The sequence below is a fragment of the Hoplias malabaricus genome, chromosome 4 (genome assembly GCF_029633855.1).
Source record: "Hoplias malabaricus isolate fHopMal1 chromosome 4, fHopMal1.hap1, whole genome shotgun sequence".
NCBI classification, from domain to species: Eukaryota; Metazoa; Chordata; class Actinopteri; order Characiformes; family Erythrinidae; genus Hoplias; species Hoplias malabaricus.
This window is the reverse complement of record NC_089803.1, coordinates 62,522,067-62,544,566: the sequence shown is the minus strand read 5'-3', so window position 1 is coordinate 62,544,566 and position 22,500 is coordinate 62,522,067. Positions and strand designations below refer to the sequence as shown.

General features: G+C 42.3%; 1 protein-coding gene across 1 annotated transcript in view; it reads right to left on the bottom strand.

Moving 5' to 3' along the window:
• The window catches only part of LOC136694709 (thyrotropin-releasing hormone-degrading ectoenzyme-like), a 268,426-nt gene that overhangs the window by 104,832 nt on the left and 141,094 nt on the right, over positions 1–22,500 (bottom strand). The window contains exons 7-8 of the mRNA XM_066668480.1: positions 11,688–11,825; positions 8,984–9,049 (exon numbers count right to left, since the gene is read on the bottom strand). Of these exons, the coding sequence (XP_066524577.1) occupies positions 8,984–9,049; positions 11,688–11,825 (204 nt within the window). The remainder of the gene's footprint in view (positions 1–8,983; positions 9,050–11,687; positions 11,826–22,500) is intronic.

Below are 22,500 nucleotides of genomic sequence, written 5' to 3'. Positions count from 1 at the left end.
GAGAGAGAATGTCAGGAGTGTGTAAGTACAGTGGTTGGACGGCTGAACTCGAAGGTATTAAAATCATACATTTCTCTTAATTTTTCAGACTGCTTCGGATCCGCTGAGGGTTTCTATTTAATATCTTTAGAATTCTTTCTGCTGGGTTTTTATTATTTTTTTTTTATTGCTGCTGATGGTTTGATGTCTATATTTTTGTAATTTCCACAATTCTGACAGCTGTGGAAACTCAGGAAAAGTCTGAAGGGAGCATTAATTTCCCTCTTAAACACCCATCATCATGCATCATGTTCGACTCTAACAGAGCTTCAGACGGTAATAAGGTTATCTGGAGTACACAGTGTCTTATAACGTCTGGCGTATCTGCTTTTACATTTACAGCCATGACACTTCAGAAAGTCAAACATCTGGTTCCATAGTTCCCTTTTAAAGTGTGTACATAAGAACACAGCAGACAGTTCAAGTTCTTATCAAATGATTTTGTGGCCTTGTCTCCTAAAGTGTCATGCACATAATTATAACCACACATAACGAGCTATACGGGCGCTTGTCATTTCGCAGTCTTACGTATGCCCTATAACACCTTAATAATGCAGTAATAAAACATTCTAAATGCAGGATTGATAGGAAGAGTGAGCCTTTAGCTGTCTGCCGAATGTGGCTGGTGTAAACGTCTAAATGTGGTCTCAGTGCACTATGTGACCACAGTTACATAAGCTGTATTAGAATTTTTGACAAGCCTCATGTCTCATAGCTCCACTGTCACTCAAAAAGGTTTTGAAAACAGATGAAAAATGGCTTTTCATGGAGGGGAGCTTTTCATGGGGTGAGTCTGGAGCACGGAGAAGAAATATATATATAAATGAAAGAGGAGTCACTTCTCCCACAGCTAGGATCAAACACAACAAGGATTCACACGTTTATCCAGCACTCCTTCTGAAATGAAGGGTATTTATGAGTAGTTTGTCCCTCTTTGCCTCTTTGCTTTCAGCACCGCTCCCACAGCCCACTGCCTGGGAGCTTTACAACCCATTAGCCCATGCTTGACATCGGGTTTGTTGACTTAAAGCTCAGGTTTCTGCTCCAGAGCATCCCGTTACCATAGGCAGTGCTTTTATATGGAGATTGTACAAGTTGTGTGTACACAATTTAGGGTCTACGTCCACAATGGGTCAAGAATCTCTGTGTGTAAACATCAGTGATGAAAATACACTGAATACCAGTGACCTTTAATCCCACAGACCGCACTGCATAAACAACAAGCAAACATTCCACTTTCCAAACTGGATCAACTGCCTTCTCCTGTCCGCAAACGTTTATTATTAATAAATGTTAGAAGGGGAAGCAGTACAAGCATCTGCTCTGGCCTTTTGCCTTGTCTTTGTGTTTATTCAGCCCTCGTTCTTTTGTTGTGTATCTTTGGGATCCATGTTTCTGTCTTTGTTTCCTTCCCTCAGATGCTTGCGCTTCTCTAGCCTATTGCTGGTCATGTGACAGAGCTCGTAGGTGCTCCCTGTTCTGTGTCTTGGTTTACTTGTGCTGTTGTAACAGTGGTGTTTTGTCCTCACATGTCCTGCTTGTGTGTATGAGCCAGTCAAACAAGCACAACACAAACTAACAGACCACCCCTCAACTCATACCTACTCTGCGGTGGCCCTGTGGGTGTCCTGACCATTGAAGAACAGGGAGTAAGGGGCAAATGACATCAGCTGGACTACAGTTTGTAATTGTAGACAGTGCTCTTACATGGTCAGTGGAGCTGGGAGAATAGACATTGTGTGTAGAAGCAAACAGGTGATTGGTGAGATTTTCGGAGCATATTTAGAGGGGCGGCACGGTGGCTTAGTGGTTAGCACATTCGCCTCTCACTGCTGGGATCTTGGGTTCAAGTTTCCATGGAGTTTCCATGTTCTCCCTGTGTCTGCATGGGTTTCCTCTGGGGGCTCCGGTTTCCTCCCAGAGTCCAAAAACATGGAGCGTAGGTGAATTGGCTTCTGTCTAATAACTGTCCTGGTGTGTATGTGTGTGTGCCCAGATATGGATTGCCACTCTGTCCTGGGTGAAATCCTAGTGCCCGATGCAGTCCACCAGGTGGACGGTCGTTCCTGGTCGACAGTACGCTGTGTGCATTTGGCTGCCACTTCTCGCCGGTGTGTGGATTGAGTGTTCTGAACGTTCTGAACAGTGTGGATTGTAAAGCGTCCTTGGGTATCTAGAAAGGCGCTATATAAGTGTAACAATAGAAGTGTAAAAATAGATAGAGGTAGTTCGTTCTGTTATTTTCTCTAGTTATTTGTAAGTTTTACAGCAGCAGCAAAGTAGAACTACAATGGGAGTGTTTCTAATTAGAAAACTCCACTGAGGATAAGACCATTGAGGACCTCATCCAGCTACAGCATCATTCCCAAAATTGACAGCAAATGTAGAACATGGAGGTTGGACTTTGTTACAAAGGTGCATTTGCCTAATAGTGCCATAGTGATTACCCTGGCGTCCACAGCAACAACAACAATAACACTGAGAAACACTTCATTCAAACTTAACACCTGCTTCTGCCGAACGGACTCATTACCTTCAGCAATCCCAAGCTGGGACAGCTAAACTCAGGGGTTTGTCTACTGTCTGGTTTCAGCTGCTATTTGTGGATCATTGAGCCTCCGCTATAATCCGACTGGATTTGAGAAATTCCCCTTGGTCCAGTTGTGCACAAATGAGGAGGAAAAACAGGAAGTTGGCCAAAGCATTTTACTTCAGTGTGGCTTTTTTTCCCCCCTGTTTAATCTATGCTAATGAATCTGGGCAGTCTCTGAGCATGTGTAAAGCTCTGGAGGTTATTTGGACTCTGTTGCTTCCTTTTTGGTGGTGGAATGGGACTGTTAGAATGTGAAGTAACACACTGAACAAAGGGTGGAAGTGTAAAGAGTGTTACAGCAACAATGTGCCATTCATGAAGTAGCCAAGTGTGCATTTGAGAGCCACCGACATTGTATTCATACCAACCTGGTATCACATCTAAACGTAAACATTCTGATTAATCAGAGGGCGGCACGGTGGTGCAGCAGGTAGTGTCACAGTCACACAGCTCCAGGGACCTGGAGGTTGTGGGTTTGAGTCCCACTCCGGGTGACTGTCGGTGAGGAGTGGGTTTCCTCCGGGTGCTCCGGTTTCCTCCCATGGTCCAAAAAACACACGTTGGTAGGTGGATTGGTGATTCAAAAGTGTCCATAGGTGTGAGTGTAAGTGTGTGTCGCTCTGTGGAGGACTGGTGCCCCCTCCAGGGTGTGTCCCCGCCTTGCGCCCAATGATTCCAGGTAGGCTCTGGACCCACCGCGACCCTGAACTGGATAAGCACTTACAGATAATGAATGAATGAATGAATGATTCATCAGAATTTGTGGTTTTCTTGGGAACGTTACCAGACTCAAAAATCGACTGTTCCTAAGTTTGAACAGTCACAACTTTGACAGAATTAGCATAAAGTTTGCAACTGGGAAGCATTGGGATACCATTACACATGCACAAACACAACATTTCTAACTTACTGGAGATGACTGACAGATAGGTTTTCAGTTAGGTTTAAAGATAGGGTTAAGGTTAGGGGTTAGCAGTAACATTTAGTCAACTCAAAACTGTGTCTTTTTTAATCTGTTTGAGCTTAGTGTTAGCTGTAGAGCTGTATTTTTCTCCCTGGGTTGTGCTATATTTGTGTATAATTTGTACAGTATTTACAAACCTGGGAGTTTTGTTATTTATTTATTTATTTTTAATATGTATGACTTCACTGTGAAATCCGACTCGTTCATACAGTGTATGTGGCTATTTTTATGCTTTCCAACTACACAGTGTGCATTTTATGGACAATGTGATGTAGAGGAGGATGATGTAGTAAAATGGAACTTGGTGGTTTCATTAAAGTCTTTGTTTGGAACAAGGGACTTTTCAGAAAAGCACAGCACAGAGGTACACCACATGTTTAAATGCTAGAAGACCTCCTTATAATATGTGATCTGGACATGAACACACAGCTTGTATAGCCTCTAAAGGAATAGAAAATGAAATAAAAAACATGATGGCACATGAATGTGTGAGTGTGTGTTGCCCTGTGAAGGACTGGCGCCCCCTCCAGGGTGTATTCCCATCTTGCGCCCAATGATTTCAGGTAGGCTCTGGACCCACCGTGACCCTGAACTGGATAAGCGCTTACAGACAATGAATGAATGAATGAATGAATGAATGAATGATGGCTCATGTAAAGGGATACTCTGGAATACCAAGGCATAAGTCTAAGGTCACGTGTACCCAATGAGGGATATAAAGCCCCCAGCACTGGGCTGTGGAGCAGTGCTGGAGACTGGGAGATTGTCTCTGACAAGCAACACAGTGATGTTTAGCTGTGTTTTGAGCCAGTCATGACCCACTGTATCATCATCTGGACAAAAAAATAAATAAATAAAAGTCAGGAAAAACTATGGGTTACGGTCTGTAATTGTGCCTCTATATAATGGACCTGTGAGGTGGGCGGCACTCAAAAAGTAGCCAGTGATTGGAAGGACAACGTAAGAGTCTCTGACCAAGTGGACAGCGAATGTACAAAGCCATCATTTGCTTCAAGGTCAGCACTGGACAGCTCTTCAGTAGAGGCTCAGAGAAGGTCAGTTGTTTTTATAGTACAGTGAAATTTATGCTGGAGAGAGAGAGCGAGAGAGAGAGAGAGCGTATGGGACCCTGTGGAGGGGTAATCGCTTGAAATATCCAGAAGAGGGGGGTATGAGGGGTTTTAGAGGAATTCAAATACCATATGGCATCTCCCAAAATGATCAGTTCCCTCCACGTTCAAAGGCATTATGAGATTTGGCAGCTGCTCCACTAGACTGAAGCTGAAGTGCTAACAGGGAGAGAGTGGGAGAGAATTCAAAAGCATGGCAGCAGTGACCCCCCTCCACCCCCCCCCCCACCCCACACACACACACTCATTCTCTCTGTATTCTCTATATCTCTTTCCACTTTCTATCCATGTCTCAGGTGCTTTCTTTTACTCTTCTAAATGCTTTTTCTTAATTCTTTCTGTCTGATTTACCATTCCTCTCTCCCTCTCTATCTCTCTCCATTTCCCTCTCTGTCTCGGTTATTCACTCATATTCACCCCCCCCCCCCCCCCCCCCCGGTTTTTTGTCTCTCTGTCAGTTTCTCTCCATTTCTCCCTCTCCATCACTATCTCTATGTCTCTCCCTCTCTCAGTTCATGGCTGAACCAGATGGCCATCCCGTAGCCACTAGATCTGAGCAAACACTAGAACAAAGAGACGCTCTTGCTCCTGAGAGCTGGGCTTTAGAGAGCGATCTCTGTCCTAATCACCTGAGCTCGTCGCCTGAATGTCAGACATATGTGGTTTGGCAAAGAACAACACAAATCCCTTTGTTCAGCTTTCTGAGGTTGTCAAAGAGGACGTCACACTCTCTCAGTTCTAAACCGTCCCCAGAGTGGTCTCTCATGTGCCTCCTATCACTATAGGAATAATTAGAAGCTGTTTACAGTGTTGAGACCACGGAGAAGAGAAGCAGTGTACTGCAACATTTCCTTCCACTGGGATAGAAGGCTTCTCCTTCCTACTTTTTATTCTGAGGGTGTTTTCAGAGAAGCTGGTGGTCTCTAATAAAGAGGTCAGTGAGTGTGTCCTACAGCTATCGTCCTGTTAGTTTGATTTGTCTGTGGAGCTTGTGTCCTCTTCTCCTTCAGCTTCTCTGTGTAAACACTGCAGCAGGTAATCACAGCCCTGAGAGGCAGGTGCTCCTAATGTTTCGGATCGTCAGTGTAGCCTGGGTGCATGTAGAAAAGCAGAGCAGTTCCCGGTCACGTGCTCTTGCGCATGCTGTGGGTGTAAAAGCAGCGAGGAGCTTGTGTTTTCTTCCCGGCACAAGAGCGGCATATGTGTGAGTGGCATTAACTGGATCTGGACTGTGAACTGAACAGCTGCTGAGAGCGCTGCGTGTTAGCCACCACACTTTCTTCCACCGACTTCACAACAAGCTCCAACCCACGGCACAAAACACGCGCTCACACGCTTATTTAAAGAAGATGGTAGTGTTAAAACAGCTCAGAGCATCCTCAGAAACACGGAGGTGAGAAACTCATAGAAGTGAGAAAGTGCAGGTGGGCAACATGCTGCAAATAAATGCTCGACGTGGTGGTGATTAAAAAGCAGAATGTATAATTCATAAATACAGCTTCCTCATAAATATTCATGAGATCATGCCGATTTACCTTTCAGAAAATAGAGTCCTTAAGGTTAAGCAAAAGGAAGCAGAAGAAACTTTTGCAAACACCTGCTGCCAGTGTGAGCTGATGGAGGAATAAAGGATACACTACAGGACCAAAGTTACTTTTAAATCCAAGGGTATTTAAAGCAAGACTGCAACAGCAGGGGGAGCCCAGGAGCAAAAATACCAAATCGCACTAAGTGTTCCTTTAAAAGTATTTTGTCCCCATTTGCAGCAGGAACGTTTTCCATGGTTGGGAACAGACACTGGAACACTGCTGTGAGGATCTGACGGACATTTAGCCACGTACACATCAGTGGTTTCAGGAATGGCTGTTGGGGGACTAACTCATCTCATGCTTCAGCAGTCAGATTATCACTTAGAAAAACAGTGTCTAGGTGTGCGCGCACACACACACACACACACACACACAGTCAAAATTAGAGTGACTGCTCTAAGACTGCAAGGAAAGCTCAGCTTCCCCTAAAATGTAAAACAAATAAGTGATCAAATATATACTGTTGTGTGTACATGTCAAGTTCAATAGCGAAGCAGCGAAGTTCAGTTAAACGAGACGAGTCATTGGATAAATGTTGGGCTTTGTCCCGCCCATCGGACGCTCAGTCTCTGGGGGTCTATGGGGCAGTGGGCTGGCCTCGGCTGGCCCGGACGCTCAGCTTCTGCATGATGATTGGATGATCTGTCTGAGGCTGAATCCCTTTTTGATTGACAGCGAAATGAGCGAATCAGCGACCCGTGGGAGCATTACATTTTCATTCTGTTCTGAGTTGAACCTGACTTTCTTAAAACTCTTAGCGGCATTTTCTTTGTTAAAAACGACTAGCGACAAATCGAGCTTCTGTTTTTGGTGTTTTTTTGTGTAGCTGCTTGTGTTTGGAGACTGACTTCTATCACTCTTTCTGACTTCTATCGCAGTTTCTTTCCAGCGGGTGCTGCTGAGCCCCTCCACCGTCACAAAGCACTCACAGGCGGACACACTTCACATGGGCCAAGGCCGTTTAAGCAGCATAGCTCTGCTGGCCATTGAGAGGACACTAGTCAAGTCCCTGGAAAAGATGCATTGTTGGTACGACAGGGTCACAGATCATTTTCTTGAAAAGGAACCGAGGGTAGAATTTACGTATAAATAAACCGACACATTTTATGATGTAGGCTGAAATTGAGCTTCCCCTCCTTGAAAGACCAGCATCTGCCACTGCTTATTAGTCATTGGTGAAATAGGGCTATTCACTGTATAGAACAGTTGGAGGAAAACCATTGAATGAGTAGAAATTTTGACTGGTGCAGTACATTCACAATATGTTGAATATGACCCAAAACAAAAGGAAACCCTCCCTGAGTGAATGTGTCCAAACATTTCACTATATATATATATATATATACTTCCAAAATGGTAGGTTTCTAGTGGTAAATACAAAAAGTAAAAATCAAAACAGCACAACCGCCAACAAATAAATCATACTCTGTGTGTATGTGTCTGTGTTATTAGTTTTGTTATTTTTTTATCGTTATTATTCTCAGATTCTTTGGTGATTCACACGCAGCACAGTTCCATTGTTCCATAGTAAAGAACCTGAAACGGAACTAAACTGAACTGTACAAATGAGACCATAGTGAATTTAACTGAATAACACCTAAAGGAATAAAACAGCGGTAAAGTGTAGGGTTTAATAAAGCTCTAAATCTTGCTTCACTGTGATAAAATCACTGGTCCTTGTGTGGCCTAATAGTTTTATAAAATGGTGGCCAATATAAAGTATTTTCAAATACAATAATGTTCATATAAACTGTATTTATGTACAAACACCATTCACAATAAACTATTCTGTGGCCACACAATGTAGTCTGTTTACAGTGAGCCCTGTTGCTGGGCAACGTGAACGCGAAAGTTTATATAAATGATGTGTAACGTGGCCGCACCATGAAACAATGTCTGTTGATGGGTTTTCAAGGCTTTTTGTGAAAGGACTGTAAATGAGAAGTTGCAGGAAGTAGACATGGCCTAACAGAGTGATCTATAGCACTGTTTTGATGTTCTGATATCATACTGCGTGTAGAGAACTGAGTAAAACTCAGTGGGTTTAATCCAGTGGCTCATTAATACTGAATTCAGATGCTGTAATGTGGCCCTAGGTGTGTGTGTGTGTGTGTGTGTGTGTGTGTGTGTAGTGTATTTTATAAAGGCTTAGAACCCAAACAGACTTTAGAAACAGAATTATCCATTTTATAAAACTGATCTGAACCACAGTGGACTGAAGTGAACTGGGGTAATGTGATATACATAAAAAACAATGGGCGGCACGGTGGTGCAGCAGGTAGTGTCGCAGTCACACAGGGTTCGATTCCCGCTCCGGGTGACTGTCTGTGAGGAGTTGGTGTGTTCTCCCTGTGTCTGCGTGGGTTTCCTCCGGGTGCTCCGGTTTCCTCCCACAGTCCAAAAACACACGTTGGTAGGTGGATTGGCGACTCAAAAGTGTCCGTAGGTGTGAATGTGTGAGTGAATGTGTGTGTGTGTGTGTGTGTGTGTGTTGCCCTGTGAAGGACTGGCGCCCCCTCCAGGGTGTATTCCCCAATGATTCCAGGTAGGCTCTGGACCCACCGCGACCCTGAATTGGATAAGGGTTACAGATAATGAATGAATGAATGAATAGAATACAATACAAAGACGGAACTCAGGCTCACTGATGAAAATGCAGTTTACTTACATTGAGTCCTCTCTGGAACACAGCTTGTCCCATAACATTGGCCAGCATTCGGATCAGAGCTGCTCCCTGTAAATAAATAAATAAATAAATAAATAAATAACACATGCTTATACCACTTATGTAATAAAAGTCTCCACAGTACATGGTATACATCACCAAACCTAAACATATACATTTATACTTATATCTGTATATGACTAGGGCATGCTTCCACTGATTCAAACAGCCATTAACAAAACACCAGGGGAACGCTCCACAAATCTCCTACTCCAGGAGAGGGAGGCCACTCCACCCACCAGACCGAGCGAGGCCAGTCATCCACTCCTGGACCCCTGGCATCAGACGGCTGAGGCATCAGCAGGGACTGATGATCTGTTCATGGCAGTGCCAACGCTTAGACCCTTGCACCTCTCGGGAGGTCTGGGCATATGTATCAATGTTGGAAATGAGTTTTTGAAATGAAGAATGTGGAGCTGTATGTATGATACATTAAAGCCCATAATGCAAAAAGTAGCAGCAACAACAACAGAAAAAACCCAGTTAATATAAGAAAGTGTGTCTTATATAATATTCATAAACTGCCTGTCATTTATAACACAGTCAGACACACAGGACTCACACAGTCAGCTCCAGCTCACACTCATCAACCTTTAATGCACACAGTGAACAGAGCTCTGCACTTCCCCATAAAGCCCTTACACCGAGACTCAGTTTGCACTCCTTCATTCTCCATTACATCTGCAGGTTCCGAGTGTGAGCCCGACCTCCCCATGCAGAACACACTTTATTAAAGTCAAAAGCATGAATTAAATATAATTTAATTTAGCCCCGTTCTTCTAGATGTCAAGAGTCTTTAAGGATTCATTTTTTTCGAGCTCCTGAGTGGTGCGGCGGTCTAAGCGTCGGCCTTATCATCAGGAAATTGTGAATTTGATTCGTGGCAATGCCTCAGCCATCCGGGAAAGCACAATTGGCCTCGCTCTCTGGGTGGGTAGGATGCACCCTCCTTTCCTTCCATCTCTTGTTCAAGCCTTCCAGAGTTCCCCCTGAGTTCTGTGAGATTTTCCTCTGTACTCTGAGTCTCTTTGAAAATGACTGTCTTCTGAAACCTGTGGTTACTTGGGTCTAAAAGTGAGTGAAACATTATCAGGTTGTATCAGAACACAGTTCTCTGTTCTGTTAGGGCTGTGTGGTTGTGGTTGTGCTCATCTCATGCAGAGGGGGAGAGAGAGAGAGAGAGAGAGAGAGAGAGAGAGAGAGAGAGAGAGAGAGAGAGAGAGAGAGAGAGAGAGAGAGAGAGAATGAGAGAGAGAGAGAGAGAGAGAGTGCAAGAGAGAGAGAGAGAGAGAGAGAGGAGAGCAAGAGAGAGAGAGCGCAAGAGAGAGAGAGAAGCCAAAGTGTCTCGCTATCACTGTCCTGAAACCCACAGCCCCTCAGGAAATAAGAGAGCCAGATATAACAGCAAAACAAACTGCAAAAAAAAAAAGTCTTCTTCGGACCATATCTGACCAGTGGAGGTATAGTGGATGGAAATACACTTCCAGCAACAAACCAGTGACCATTAGGACTTAGCCTCAACAGTGTATTTATGATAAAGCTGATTTTTCCTAGCACGCCTATGGGGCTTTAAATGTTACATTAGCACTACATAGACACTGTGAGTAAAGACCTTCTGCCATTGTTTTCTTTTTCTAAGAATTGAGAGAGAGATAGAGAGAGAGAGAGAGAGAGAGAGAGAGAGAGAGAGAGAGAGAGGGAAAGAGAGAGAAAGAGAGAAAGAGAGAGAGAGAGAGAGAGAGAGAGAGAGAGAGAGAGAGAGAGAGAAAGAGACAGACAGACAGAGAGAGAGAGAAAGAGAAAGAGAGAGAAAGAAAGAGAGAGAGAGACAGACAGACAGACAGACAGAAAGAAAGACAGAAAGAGAGAGAGGGAGAGAGAGAGAGAGAGAGAGAGAGAGAGAGAGAGAGAGAGAGACAGACAGAAGGAGAGAGAGAGACAGACAGAAGGAGAGAGAGAGAGATTAAAAAGATTTAGCCTGAGCTGTTTATTGTGGCACTACCACCCCCCCCCCCACCCCGAGGCCGGTGCCTTATTCTTTTATTCAAACCATTTCTTTCACTCCTCCACATTAAAAAACACTCTTTTAATTGAACTATTTTTCTTGTGTGTCTGCGGGGCGATACACGAAATGAAAATTATTTCATTTAGAAATCCCTGAATGATTAATTCAGAACTCCTTAGAGTGAGTGTGTGTGAAATATAGAACAACCTCAGGTGCTCGCACTCAGACAAAATGAGTTTTAATGAACAAATACTGATAACACTCATCTGTTTACAGATTACAGAACCAGTTCAGAGCGTTCCCAACACTGTCGTCTGCTTCAGACTTCAGTAATTTCTCTACACTATTCAGAATTCCATGGAATACACAGCTTTGTTTACAATGCAGCTTCCAGACTTTAGCCCCCTCACTTTGGGAATGAAGGAAACTATATGGATAGAGTCTGGCTGCTGCCCCTGTTCCAGCTGCAATGGCCAGTGGAGTAGAGACCACTAAACCTGTCTTAGTGCGTTTCATGTGTTCCTTTAGCCCGTGCTGTGGGCCAGGTCTAATCAAAATTGTAATAACCTTTGTAATTACATTATTATAAATAATTTTATGAAGCACAACACTGAATCTGGTAAAGACAGTGCAGTAACTTACCTTTTTGTAGGCGATCCAGTCAAAGACTCTGTCGATATCAGTGGCTTCGAAGACCTCCTGTGAGATCGGATGAGAACTGGCCAGTCCATCCAGTAGCATCACTTCATGAAGAACATCAGTCAGGAACCTCTGCTTCTCCTGAAAATAGTACACACACACACACACACACACACACACACACACACACACACACACACACACACACACACACACACACACAAACACACAAAAACACACACACACACACACAAAGAGAAAGTGAGAACAGTCAAGACTTTACACACTTTAAAAGAGGAAAACCTGTCTCTGGGTGTCGTGAAATATTCCCCTTTATTTACTTTTTCTTTTCTTTTTTTCCCCCAAACTGAAAGTAAGAGAGTGAGTACACAGTGAGAGGAGGATATAAGAAATTCATCCAGGAAAAACAGACCTAAACGCCTGAAAACCCTCACAGCTTTGAGCAGATGTTATCCAGCTCTGAATAGTGGAGCTTATAGAAGTGTGAGCCACGGTGTACGATATATGGAAAAAGAATTTCAATTGCGCACACACTGTTTGTATAATCTCTATAGAGAAGCAAGTAACCGAATGGAATGCTCTGAAAGGGCTGTAGAAGAGCATTCAGGTCACCATGACCAATGCCAAGTGTGGGTTACTGGGGTATGAAGCAGAGCTGGGCAATATGACTATAAATGTTATCACAATCTACACTGATATTTATCACAACATGGCATTTTGTAACACTATCACCTTTTTAAAGTATATCCTTCTATAAAAGCAAACTGAATACACCAAATATACATCACAGCATCATAGGGGCAGCCTCATCCATGGCACCAGGGCCGAGGGCAGAAAAAAACAGGCTAGAACTGCAGCAAAGTTTATTATTAATAACTTTAGAAGGTTTGGACAAGCAGAAGGTGTGTTTACATCATAAAAACCCTGGCAGTGATTAACAGTGGAGACATTTTAGCATCAGCACATGCTGGAAAGTGAATGCAATTCAGCGTGTCGTCTGCACACGCGGAGATAAATGTTTGTACAATGAGCAAAAAGCCTAAAGCAATGTTTCCCTTCACTATATAAAGCCCTCCACCAATTTATGGACATTTACAGTAAGCACCATATACCATAGTGTCATAAAAAAACACCTCGAGAGGTCTTTAATGCGCTAACAGCCCCCTCAATCAAACCGTTAAGCCCACTGCTTTCCTCTCCAGCTCAGGAAATGAAGACGTGACATTGGTGGAAGAGAATAACGAGCAGGGGAAACTGGCAGGTGTTCAAAACAAGTTTGTGTTTGAGACTCTGACACTTTATTAAACCTCACTCCAGCTATTATGAATAATTCCTGCCCATTAAAGGCTTGGCAGCTTTTTTCTTGAAAATAATAATAAAAAAAATAGAGCAATCCAATTTAAGACGCTAATCCCACAGAGCGAGACGACGGGCTCAAACAAACAAATCAGAGAAAAGAACCTGGAGACAATCGGGGACAAGAAAGCAGGCCTGGTTTTGAAGTTAACAAAAGAGAAAACGTCCACAGCCTGACGACACGTGAGTCAGGAAAACTCTGAAGTGCTTCATAATTACAGCTGAAGTTCACAGAGTGTGAACCTCCCGTTGATCACAAAGGACTAGAACTTAAAGAACTGAGCCTGAACTCATTGGTCACTTCAATAAAAAAACACCTGGCGACTGCTATTAAACATTTATTTGCAGTTCCACTCCCTGGCCACTTTGTTGGAAACAGAGTGTAAGAGGTTAATTGAAAAGAGTTGAAACTAATCTACTTCAACAGACACTAAGTAGAGTCTAAACAGACCAGCAATGACACTGACATCATGAATCAGACAAATGTGAAATACTTATAATTGCTCACAATATACAGCTCTCTTCTCTCATCTTTCTTTCTTTTCCTGCCCCTCCATCTCTCTCTCTCTCTCTCTCTCTCTCTCTCTGGGTGTGTGTGCTCTGTTGTACTGTAGGAAATGAGTTGAAACTTAATGAAATTAGATGGAGCACAAAGTGAATAATACCAGACCGAGATGAGAATCGATACCGGAGCACGTTCCCTCTTAGAGATTTGAACATTGATCTGTTTTCCTTGGCCAGTCACTTGGTGCATTCCTGTGTATTCCCTAATGGTGGAAAACATCTCCCAATGGCGTTGGGATGAATGAAAGAGATGCACGTTATGAATCATCCATTTTCTATTACTAAAGGAAACAGTGGAACTAATGTAGGGTGAAATTACTTACAATGGAATTACGTCCACGGTACAATTACCTTTGGATAACGCAGCTCTGTGATAGAACATGTGCGTCGCTTAACGATCCATCGCAAAATGTTGATTCTTCACAAGAATATCAAAAACACCTCGGCGGAAGCTAAAAGTTTTGACCTACTTCTTAAACAGTCAAAACAATGGGAGAAGGAGCAGCATTGCGGGATTTAAAATGTATTGCAGCCAATTTTACCGCAGAAATGGTCTCTACTAGGTTTTGGAACACTGCAGTAAAGAGTTGATAAGTCAAATCGCCAGGGCATAGGGATGTAGAGGGGAATGACCAGGGGAAGAGATGAACAAGGACATTGAATTACCACAACATCCTCATACACAAAGCAACCACACAATCATAAACAGCACAGCAACAACAACAATAAACAATAATGAAATCCATTAGCAGGGATGACTGCAGGGCACACTGGGAGCCAATTTGCATCGACTCCCACCTTGACTTTAACTCCCCACCAAACCATGGGGACCATGGTGGATGGCACAATAAATCAGCCTCATAGCTTCAGTGAACATCTAAAGAAGCAAATGTCAGACACTGAACAGGTCTTGGACGATCTGAACTTCGGCTTTAAGGCGTATGACTGTGTTAAATTTAGGACAGCGCTGAACTCTTTGGACAGAGCCCTCTCTTTCTGCAAGTTCAACACTGCTCTGGACCAGATCTCCAGGAGCAGAGCCGTGTGCTGTGCTCTTAAACTGTCAGAGCAGCAGGGAGTTATTACAGACTCAGGACATGTCTGCAGTCATTAAAGCGGCCCGACTGGATGTGCATGAAAAATTGCACAGTTTCTGCTCTAAATGAACCTCATTGTTTTAGACTTACTTTGGTTCCTTCAGCAGAAATCCTTATAAACCCACAGTGTCTGTTACACTCACATTACCATGGTAGTATGACACGTGCTGGGAATAGACCGAACCAATAAGATGTGGACATCACTGCTGCTGTGCTGAGGAACTGACCAGTAATGAATGAGGCAATGGGGACTGAAAAAATAGAGCAGCAGAGGGACTATAACTGTACACATATAATACAGCTACATCCTTTGTGTTTAAAAAAAAAAAAAAATAGTGGTCAATGAAAGGAATCAAAAGGTTCCTAATAAAGTGACCAAGGACTTTAGATACAGTGGAAGTGACTAAACGTACTGTGTGTGCATGTGTATTTTGGATATTTCCTTCGTGAATTATGTATGACTTGTTAACCCAAATTTAAATAAATGAGCTTTTATCTTGTAAAGATGCTGTTATGGACTTTCATGCCAGTGGGTGGGGGATGGTGGTGGTGGTGGGTGGTATATAAATAAATACATGTACATTATTCCTCCTACTGTGAATAGACTCCTAAGTGCAACCCTTTACAACGTAATAAATCATTTACTTAATTCTTAATTTACTCATTATTTATTTAAAATCGCATATCTACACTTTACAGCCCGGTAATTAAACTATTTTCTAATAGTTACTTATTAATAAGTACTTACCATTTGCTTCATATTGTGCATCAACAACTTCAAGTGGCACTCTCAATATCAGTGTAATTTAGGATGGCCCTGTGCTGAAGTCAGTTCAGCTCTAATTTGAACCCTTCACCTTCCCAGACTCATTTTCTTCATTTATTCTGCATCTGCCTTCTGGCATGAAGAGTGATAATTTATATTGTTGGCAAATGTTTTTCCACAGTAGATGAGACACTTTGTGAGCAAACTCACATCTTTCCAACAGTATCCAAGGAAAGACAAACATCATAAACAATGCATGGGCTGTAAAACATAGGCTATGAATGTTGTATCATTTTTTCAGCATTCAGATATATTCAACTAGGGTTTTGACAGCATGAAAAAAGCAGGGAATCTAAGTAAGTCAGCACATGTGTGTACATCAGTGGTGATTTCTCTACGACTGCAAGGGAAGCTCAGCTACCCCTAAAATGTCCAAAATGAAATGGTCAAATATGTAGAGTTGTGTTAACATTTCACTGACGACAAATGCGTTAGAACACCTTCATCTAGACGGAGAGTTCGTTCAGAATCAACTACTTATCACAAATCGATTGACTTGATTCTGTTAATTTCTCATATATTCCCATATCGTCAGTGCATTTGCCCGTAGAAGGTGAGCATACTTCAATGGGACTGTGTGGAATGTTTTTCTCATTGCTTCAAAACTCGCTGGTCATTTGCTCAATGCCACAGTATTGTGGCCCCCAGACGCTGATTGTCTCTGAGGGTGAATGGAACTGTGGGCAGGTCTGAACGCAGAGGTACTGCAAGATGATTGGAGGATCAGTCAAAAAGCTGAATCCCATTTTGATTGACAGCTATTTTGAGATCTACACTGTCACTTAATCACTGGGAGCTTCAGTCCCTTTGTGGATTTTGCGAGTGAAGTCGAAAAACAAACTGCAGCTCACTTCTTGGTATTTGGCCGTCTAAGCAGCCTAGCTCTGCTGGTCATTGAGAGGACACTGGTGGAGTCCCTGGAAAAGACGCCTACTTGGTACAACAGGATCACAGGCCATTCTCTTGAAAAGGAACAGAGGGCAGAATTTATCTATAAATAAACTGACAAATTTTATGATGTAAGCCGACAATGAGCTTCCTCTCTTTCAAAGAGCAGCAGCCGCCACTGGTGTACACAATTAGTTTTAGCTAGATTACCTAGTGTGAATGACAAGCGATTGTGTGTGTGTGTGAGAGAGAGAGAGAGAGAGAGAGAGTGAGAAAGCAAAAGGGGAGAGAAATAGTGAGAGACAGAGAGAGAGAGAGCAGAGGAAAGATTGGAGGGGAATCCTAACACCAGAAATGAGGAGGGGGGGGTAAATAAATGCAAGTTTTTTAGATGTTCCGATATGGTGTTGTCATTGCTTTATACAATGTGCCATCCTATTTTAATTGGTCCCCAATTACTATGTAATTACACATTAACAAAACATCAATAATAGTATAACTACAATAAATTAGGGAGGCAATAGGGAAGAGGATCAGTGGGAAATGGGGCTGAGGAAGAAGACAGGAGATGAGGAGTTTGAGAAATTCTGCATTGTCTAGTGTCTCACAATCAGCTTTAGCTCCCACAACCCAGTGTGGAAGACAAGCAATTAAGGGGGAAAAGAGAGAGAGAGAGAGAGAGAGAGAGGGGGGGGGGGTAGATGGAAAATGTAAGAGCTATCTAACACCAGCTGGCGAGTCAAATCTGATGTCATTCGAGTCACGTAACTGCGCTGTAAAATTAGCGCCATTAGAAGAGTCTCCATCTGGCTTGGACACACTCTCATCGGCCTGTTTACATCCAGCGCTATTTCATTTATAGTCCTGTTCTTGACATCTCTCCTTCTAAAAGCCTGTGAAAGTGCTGCTAACAGACAGGAGACCCAGCCCGATCAATCTGGGGTCTAGCCCTGATGTAATTCTAATGCTAACGCTAATGCAAACACCATCCACAAAGTCCATTTGAGCTCGGCACTAGGGCTCAGCTGGCTCATATACCGTCGTTTTACTGGGCAACAGATGTGAGGCAGAAATTATATTCTAGTGCAGCTTTTAACTTTCAGATGTCCAGATTTCATCACAGGGGACGCATTGCTCTGCCTTCACTAAAACAGATCCAGCCCCCCTGGACCCTGAAGAACCCCGTAACTCTAGACAACTCTGGCAAGGGAAACTGCACCATGGAAGACCAGGGCAGTCGTGTGGAACCTGAATGGAGGAACAGGTCGGCTTTGCCCTTAACTGAGGAAGTGTGGTGCACCCTGAGGGAGCCAGGACTCTTGAGAGACCACCATCAGAAGACCAGAGGTGGTGTAAGAACTGATGCTCTACCGACTGAGCAAATTTGTTTCACATACCACCGCTGGGGGGTTGATCAGAGTATTCCAAGGTTGTGTATTTGGGTTCTGCATGGTGCAAAGCACTTCTCGCTTAAGGGCAAAGCCACCCTGCTCCTCCACGCTGAACTATGCCCTTGCCAGAGAGTTTGAGAACTCCCCTGTGTCTGGGGGTGGAGCACCCCCACCCATGCCTTAATGTTAGAACTATACCTCATTAACATTTAAAGCTGATCTGTTTTCCACTACCACAGCTCGAGCATTGTTTATTCATGGGTTGTTGTGGTTGCTGTTTGGTTCACACTGGTCTGTGTAGTTTTATTGTTGCACCATCCAGCTCTCGCTGAAGTCGTTCCTCAGCAACAAATATGGGGAGAGATTGTACCTATTCAAAAGATCGTTGTGAGTCGGATAAAAACAAATGTGATGTTTGTGCTGGTTGTCTGCATTCTGTTGAGTACACATCACAGTTTAGTACCTACTCAGCTCACCCAACAACTACAGAAACACTCACTTCACAAATATACTTAATGAAAAATCAAATAATCCAAGCAGAGTAGTGTAGGTATGAAGTAATGGAAAAACATCGAACATGGTTCATACCCAGCATCTTAACCCTACCCTGAAGTCTATCCATAATCATACACTTAATCTCCATTAGAAGCTGCCGGACCTTCTCCTGTGTAATGTTCTACCATCACAGGTTACAGCACTGTTTCTTTAATTCTTCTTCACATACCAGAACACTGGAGGAGATTCAGTGTCACAGTGCCACTACTGGATGGAGGCTCAGAAATCTAGAAATAACCCTCAGTCATAATTACAATGGAACAATTAATATTTTCTGGGTCTAAAGTTTAGAGAACTTTTAACAGAAACCAGTAATTTCATCAAAATGCTGAATAAGCAGGTGCCTGCTAGATAATAATAATAAAAAAATACATTGTACTCAATTGCTGCTTCATTGCAACCATCTGGGACAAAAACAGGAGCCATGTCTCCTCTCCTGGAACCAGACCAGCCCCAAAGTTCTCAATGCTCAATCTTGGCAACGTGTGCTGTTTCTATTTATGGCTGTTGAGTGGAGGAGAGAAAATCCAATATTGTTCTCTATTACTTTTCAAACTTTCTGTGTGTTGGTGTGTGTCCAACTGAAGTGGGATGTAAGTGTAATTCAGCACCTGTTTTACAAATCCTTCTATAGAGATCCTGCTCAACAGATCCTGCCTGAACTCTGTGTCCTTCACAATGACTTTCTCCAGATGTTTCTCTTAGCTATCAATATTTTCAAGTAGATATAGAAATGAATACTTATTTTGGCATTTACTTCATATATCACTTTTAAACATATTTACTTTCTTCTAAACTTCCCAGTGTTTTCCAGGACAGAGTTTCAGTCTCTCTCAGTAGCTCAGCTTTTTTCCTGAGTATTGGTTCCACTCTGTGGATCCTCTTCATGTTGATGTCTTCCTCCCAGTGTTTTTTCCTGAAGCTCTTGTAGAGACTTTCTTTTGTGTCTGTTGGTTTCTCTTAGAGGTCCTTCCTCATGGCATTAGAATTTTTTCAGACACATTTTTTCCTCCCCACAGTGGGGCTCATTAGGGCTAGACCCCAACTCCAGCCCCTCTGGGATTATGGCGTTTGTACAAAGTGCCATGAAAATCGAGTTCTTCAGCAAATAATAACTGCTTCATTAAACATAAACCTCACAGAACACCTAAGCGTTTCAAATACTCTCTGTACCATATAAAACATCTGTACATCATCTTATTATCATTGGAACCTCAGCTTCTGGACCAGGCCAAGCCTTTGATGCTCCGCCCACTGAAGCGTGGATCCTTGGATATCTCCTGAATGTAAAATCAGGACTATCAGGAATTTGTAGTGTATTCCAACTGGCTGTTTACAAGCATGTGCTTAAATGCTTCTGTGCCCCAGTTTTAATCTGCCAGACTGGAATTTTTGAGATACCCAATCTTTAAGAGCAAGATATAACAGCTGGAGTGTGTACAGTGTGTAGTGTTGCACATTTACTTACATGGCTATGCTTTTATTTGTAGCACCTTTTGAAAAGTCACCTGTACTATATTGTCATTCAAGGGAATATAATGGGAATATTTATTTATTTATTTATTTGGGGATTTTACAAATATGCTGGGATTCTGTACCCTTGTGTTTCATTTAATGATCCAAGGGTCTTTGGGGGTGCGTTTACATGATTACCTCAGTAAACCAGCATGTACCAGTACATTCTAGGGATGAATATTCTGCATTGTAATCAGGTGACCATTGTTTATCAAAGCTTACAGATTATTTACCATGGATAAATTGTGATAAACTGATGCTAATGGCCATGTAAAGCACCAATGTCCATTTGAATGTCTTTTTTTTAATAGATTTGATAGTGGAATCATGGCTTGTATCTTATGCACCAAGATACCCCTAGTTAAAGGTTAGTGGTATCTTCCATACGGCCTTTTTCTGGCCCTTTATCAGTGATCTGCTGAAGTGTGGCGATCAAAGCTGGGCAGATGTGACAGACACAATCAGTTGCTGAAATGAGCCCAAAATGGAGCGCTCTGCTTGGCTGAGGGCGGATAGGTAGAAAATATTGGAACAGACGGTATGTGTTTATGTGTGTGTGTGTGTGTGTGTGTGTGTGTGTGTGTGTGTGTGTGTGTGTGTGTAAATTGAAAGATTTGTGTGAATGCCTCTGGTTGCTGTGAGTGACCTGCAGTTTATCCTATGAGCATTTAATATAAATTCTCATACTTTTATGAAGGTGTGGAAAGAGCAGAATCTAAATAATCAATGCTCGGTGTGGATTACAAACCAAACAAAGAAGCACTAAACCAGCATTCAATAGCTTCCAATCACTGTTCAATTAAGTAATAAAACCACTGCGCACATATAAAATGATTGGACTGTGACGCTGCAGTGCTTAATGGATTTCAAATCATTAGTAGGATGCTGTAAATCATAAAGAAATATAAGACATGTCCAGAATGATGAAGCAGCTATGTAACTATGGAGAATGTGTGAATCTCTGAACTGCTCAGTGAAAGATGTCTAAGGGTAACCTACTTGTTATTAGTCTTTATTGTTTATTTTTTATTAGTCTATTATTCAAAACTGGCAATGAATCACACAATAAACAGTCCTCATGGCCAGGAGCGGCTGCTAATGAGTCATGATTCATATCAGATGGCAGATCACAATCAAATCAGAGTACAATTCACAGAGAAAAGAGGATGGTATCACAATAGTTACAATAAACAATTTTTACTGTCTTCAAAAAGGCCTTCTCATATCAATTATACTGTATTTTCATGTAAAATATTTCAGTAAAATAACAATAATTTAACTTTATAAAAATGTATTTATTATTAACGTAATTACAATATTATATATGCATTATTACAAAAATGTAGCAAAATAAAATAAAAAAAAGCCCTCTGATGGTAAACTGTTTGAACTTTATGCCTATTATGCCGTTATTAATCTCATTATTCAAAAGCAGCATTGAATCCCAAAACAAAAATACAGCCCCCGTGCCCTGGAGCGGCTGCTTACCAGTCACGATTAGTTTCGGACGGCAGATCACGACTAAATCGGAGCTCAATTCACAGAGAAAAGAGGCTGCAATCATCATGACGCCTCGTTGGCTCGGGAAAGCTCTGGGTTCGAGGCTGAAGCCCAGCGCTGGGTTTTGTTATGCTGATGACCGGCCTACCTACTTATTTTCATGAGCCCAGCCTGGAGGGGTTTTTTTCCCTCCTCCAAATTACTGCATTAAGAGCCTCTCCTCTGCCTCATTCCCCCTTTTTCTTGAAAAAGCATTATGCTAATTAGCCGCTCGGTTCTGTCTGTACGAGGCGGATTCTGTTTGTCCTCATATAACATTCCGTCACTTTGCCATTTCCTGATGTTTGGCGAAGGGCGTGCGACACTGTAATAATGTCAGTAGAGAGAGAGGCTTCCCTTAGTTGTAAGTCTAATTATAATGCTCTTGTGTTGTGATGATGCAATTTACTTTGTCAAACTTACGTAAGAAATTTACATAATTTCTCATTTTATTTGAGTGAAGCCCAATTACATTATTTTTATATTTCTATGAACAGTAATAGATTTTTGAATAGGTTTGTGGGCTGTCACTTTATATAATGCCTTTAATAATTGTGTAGTTACATATTAACCACATAATGACAGCAATGTAGATTATTAATGTTTTTAATATCACTTTCTGTCTGTTCCTGTTCCAGGTTACATGTACTTACACATTAATAACATATGCAACAACAAGGTGTTTTCCCTTGTTATAAACCCATTACTAGAGCAGCTTTATCAATCTCATTTTTCACTCATTTCTGATTTATTTCATGGAAACAACAAGCCCTAAATTAGCTTTTCCTCTGGTATGCATGCGGTGTAATGCCTAGTGTTATGAATTTAAACAGTTATTCGTGTCTATAGAGGATCTGTGACCTTAAATCGGACAGTTGAAAATAAGATAAATATTCAAAAATGCTATAAATATTCAATTAAATAGCCTCACCGGCTCTACACTGTAACCAAATAACGAGCTTATTGCATCAGAAAACACACTAACTACTAGGACAGGCATCAAAACACACCTAAACCACCATGCTGGACTTGCCTGTTGCCATGACGACACATCTGTGACTGTC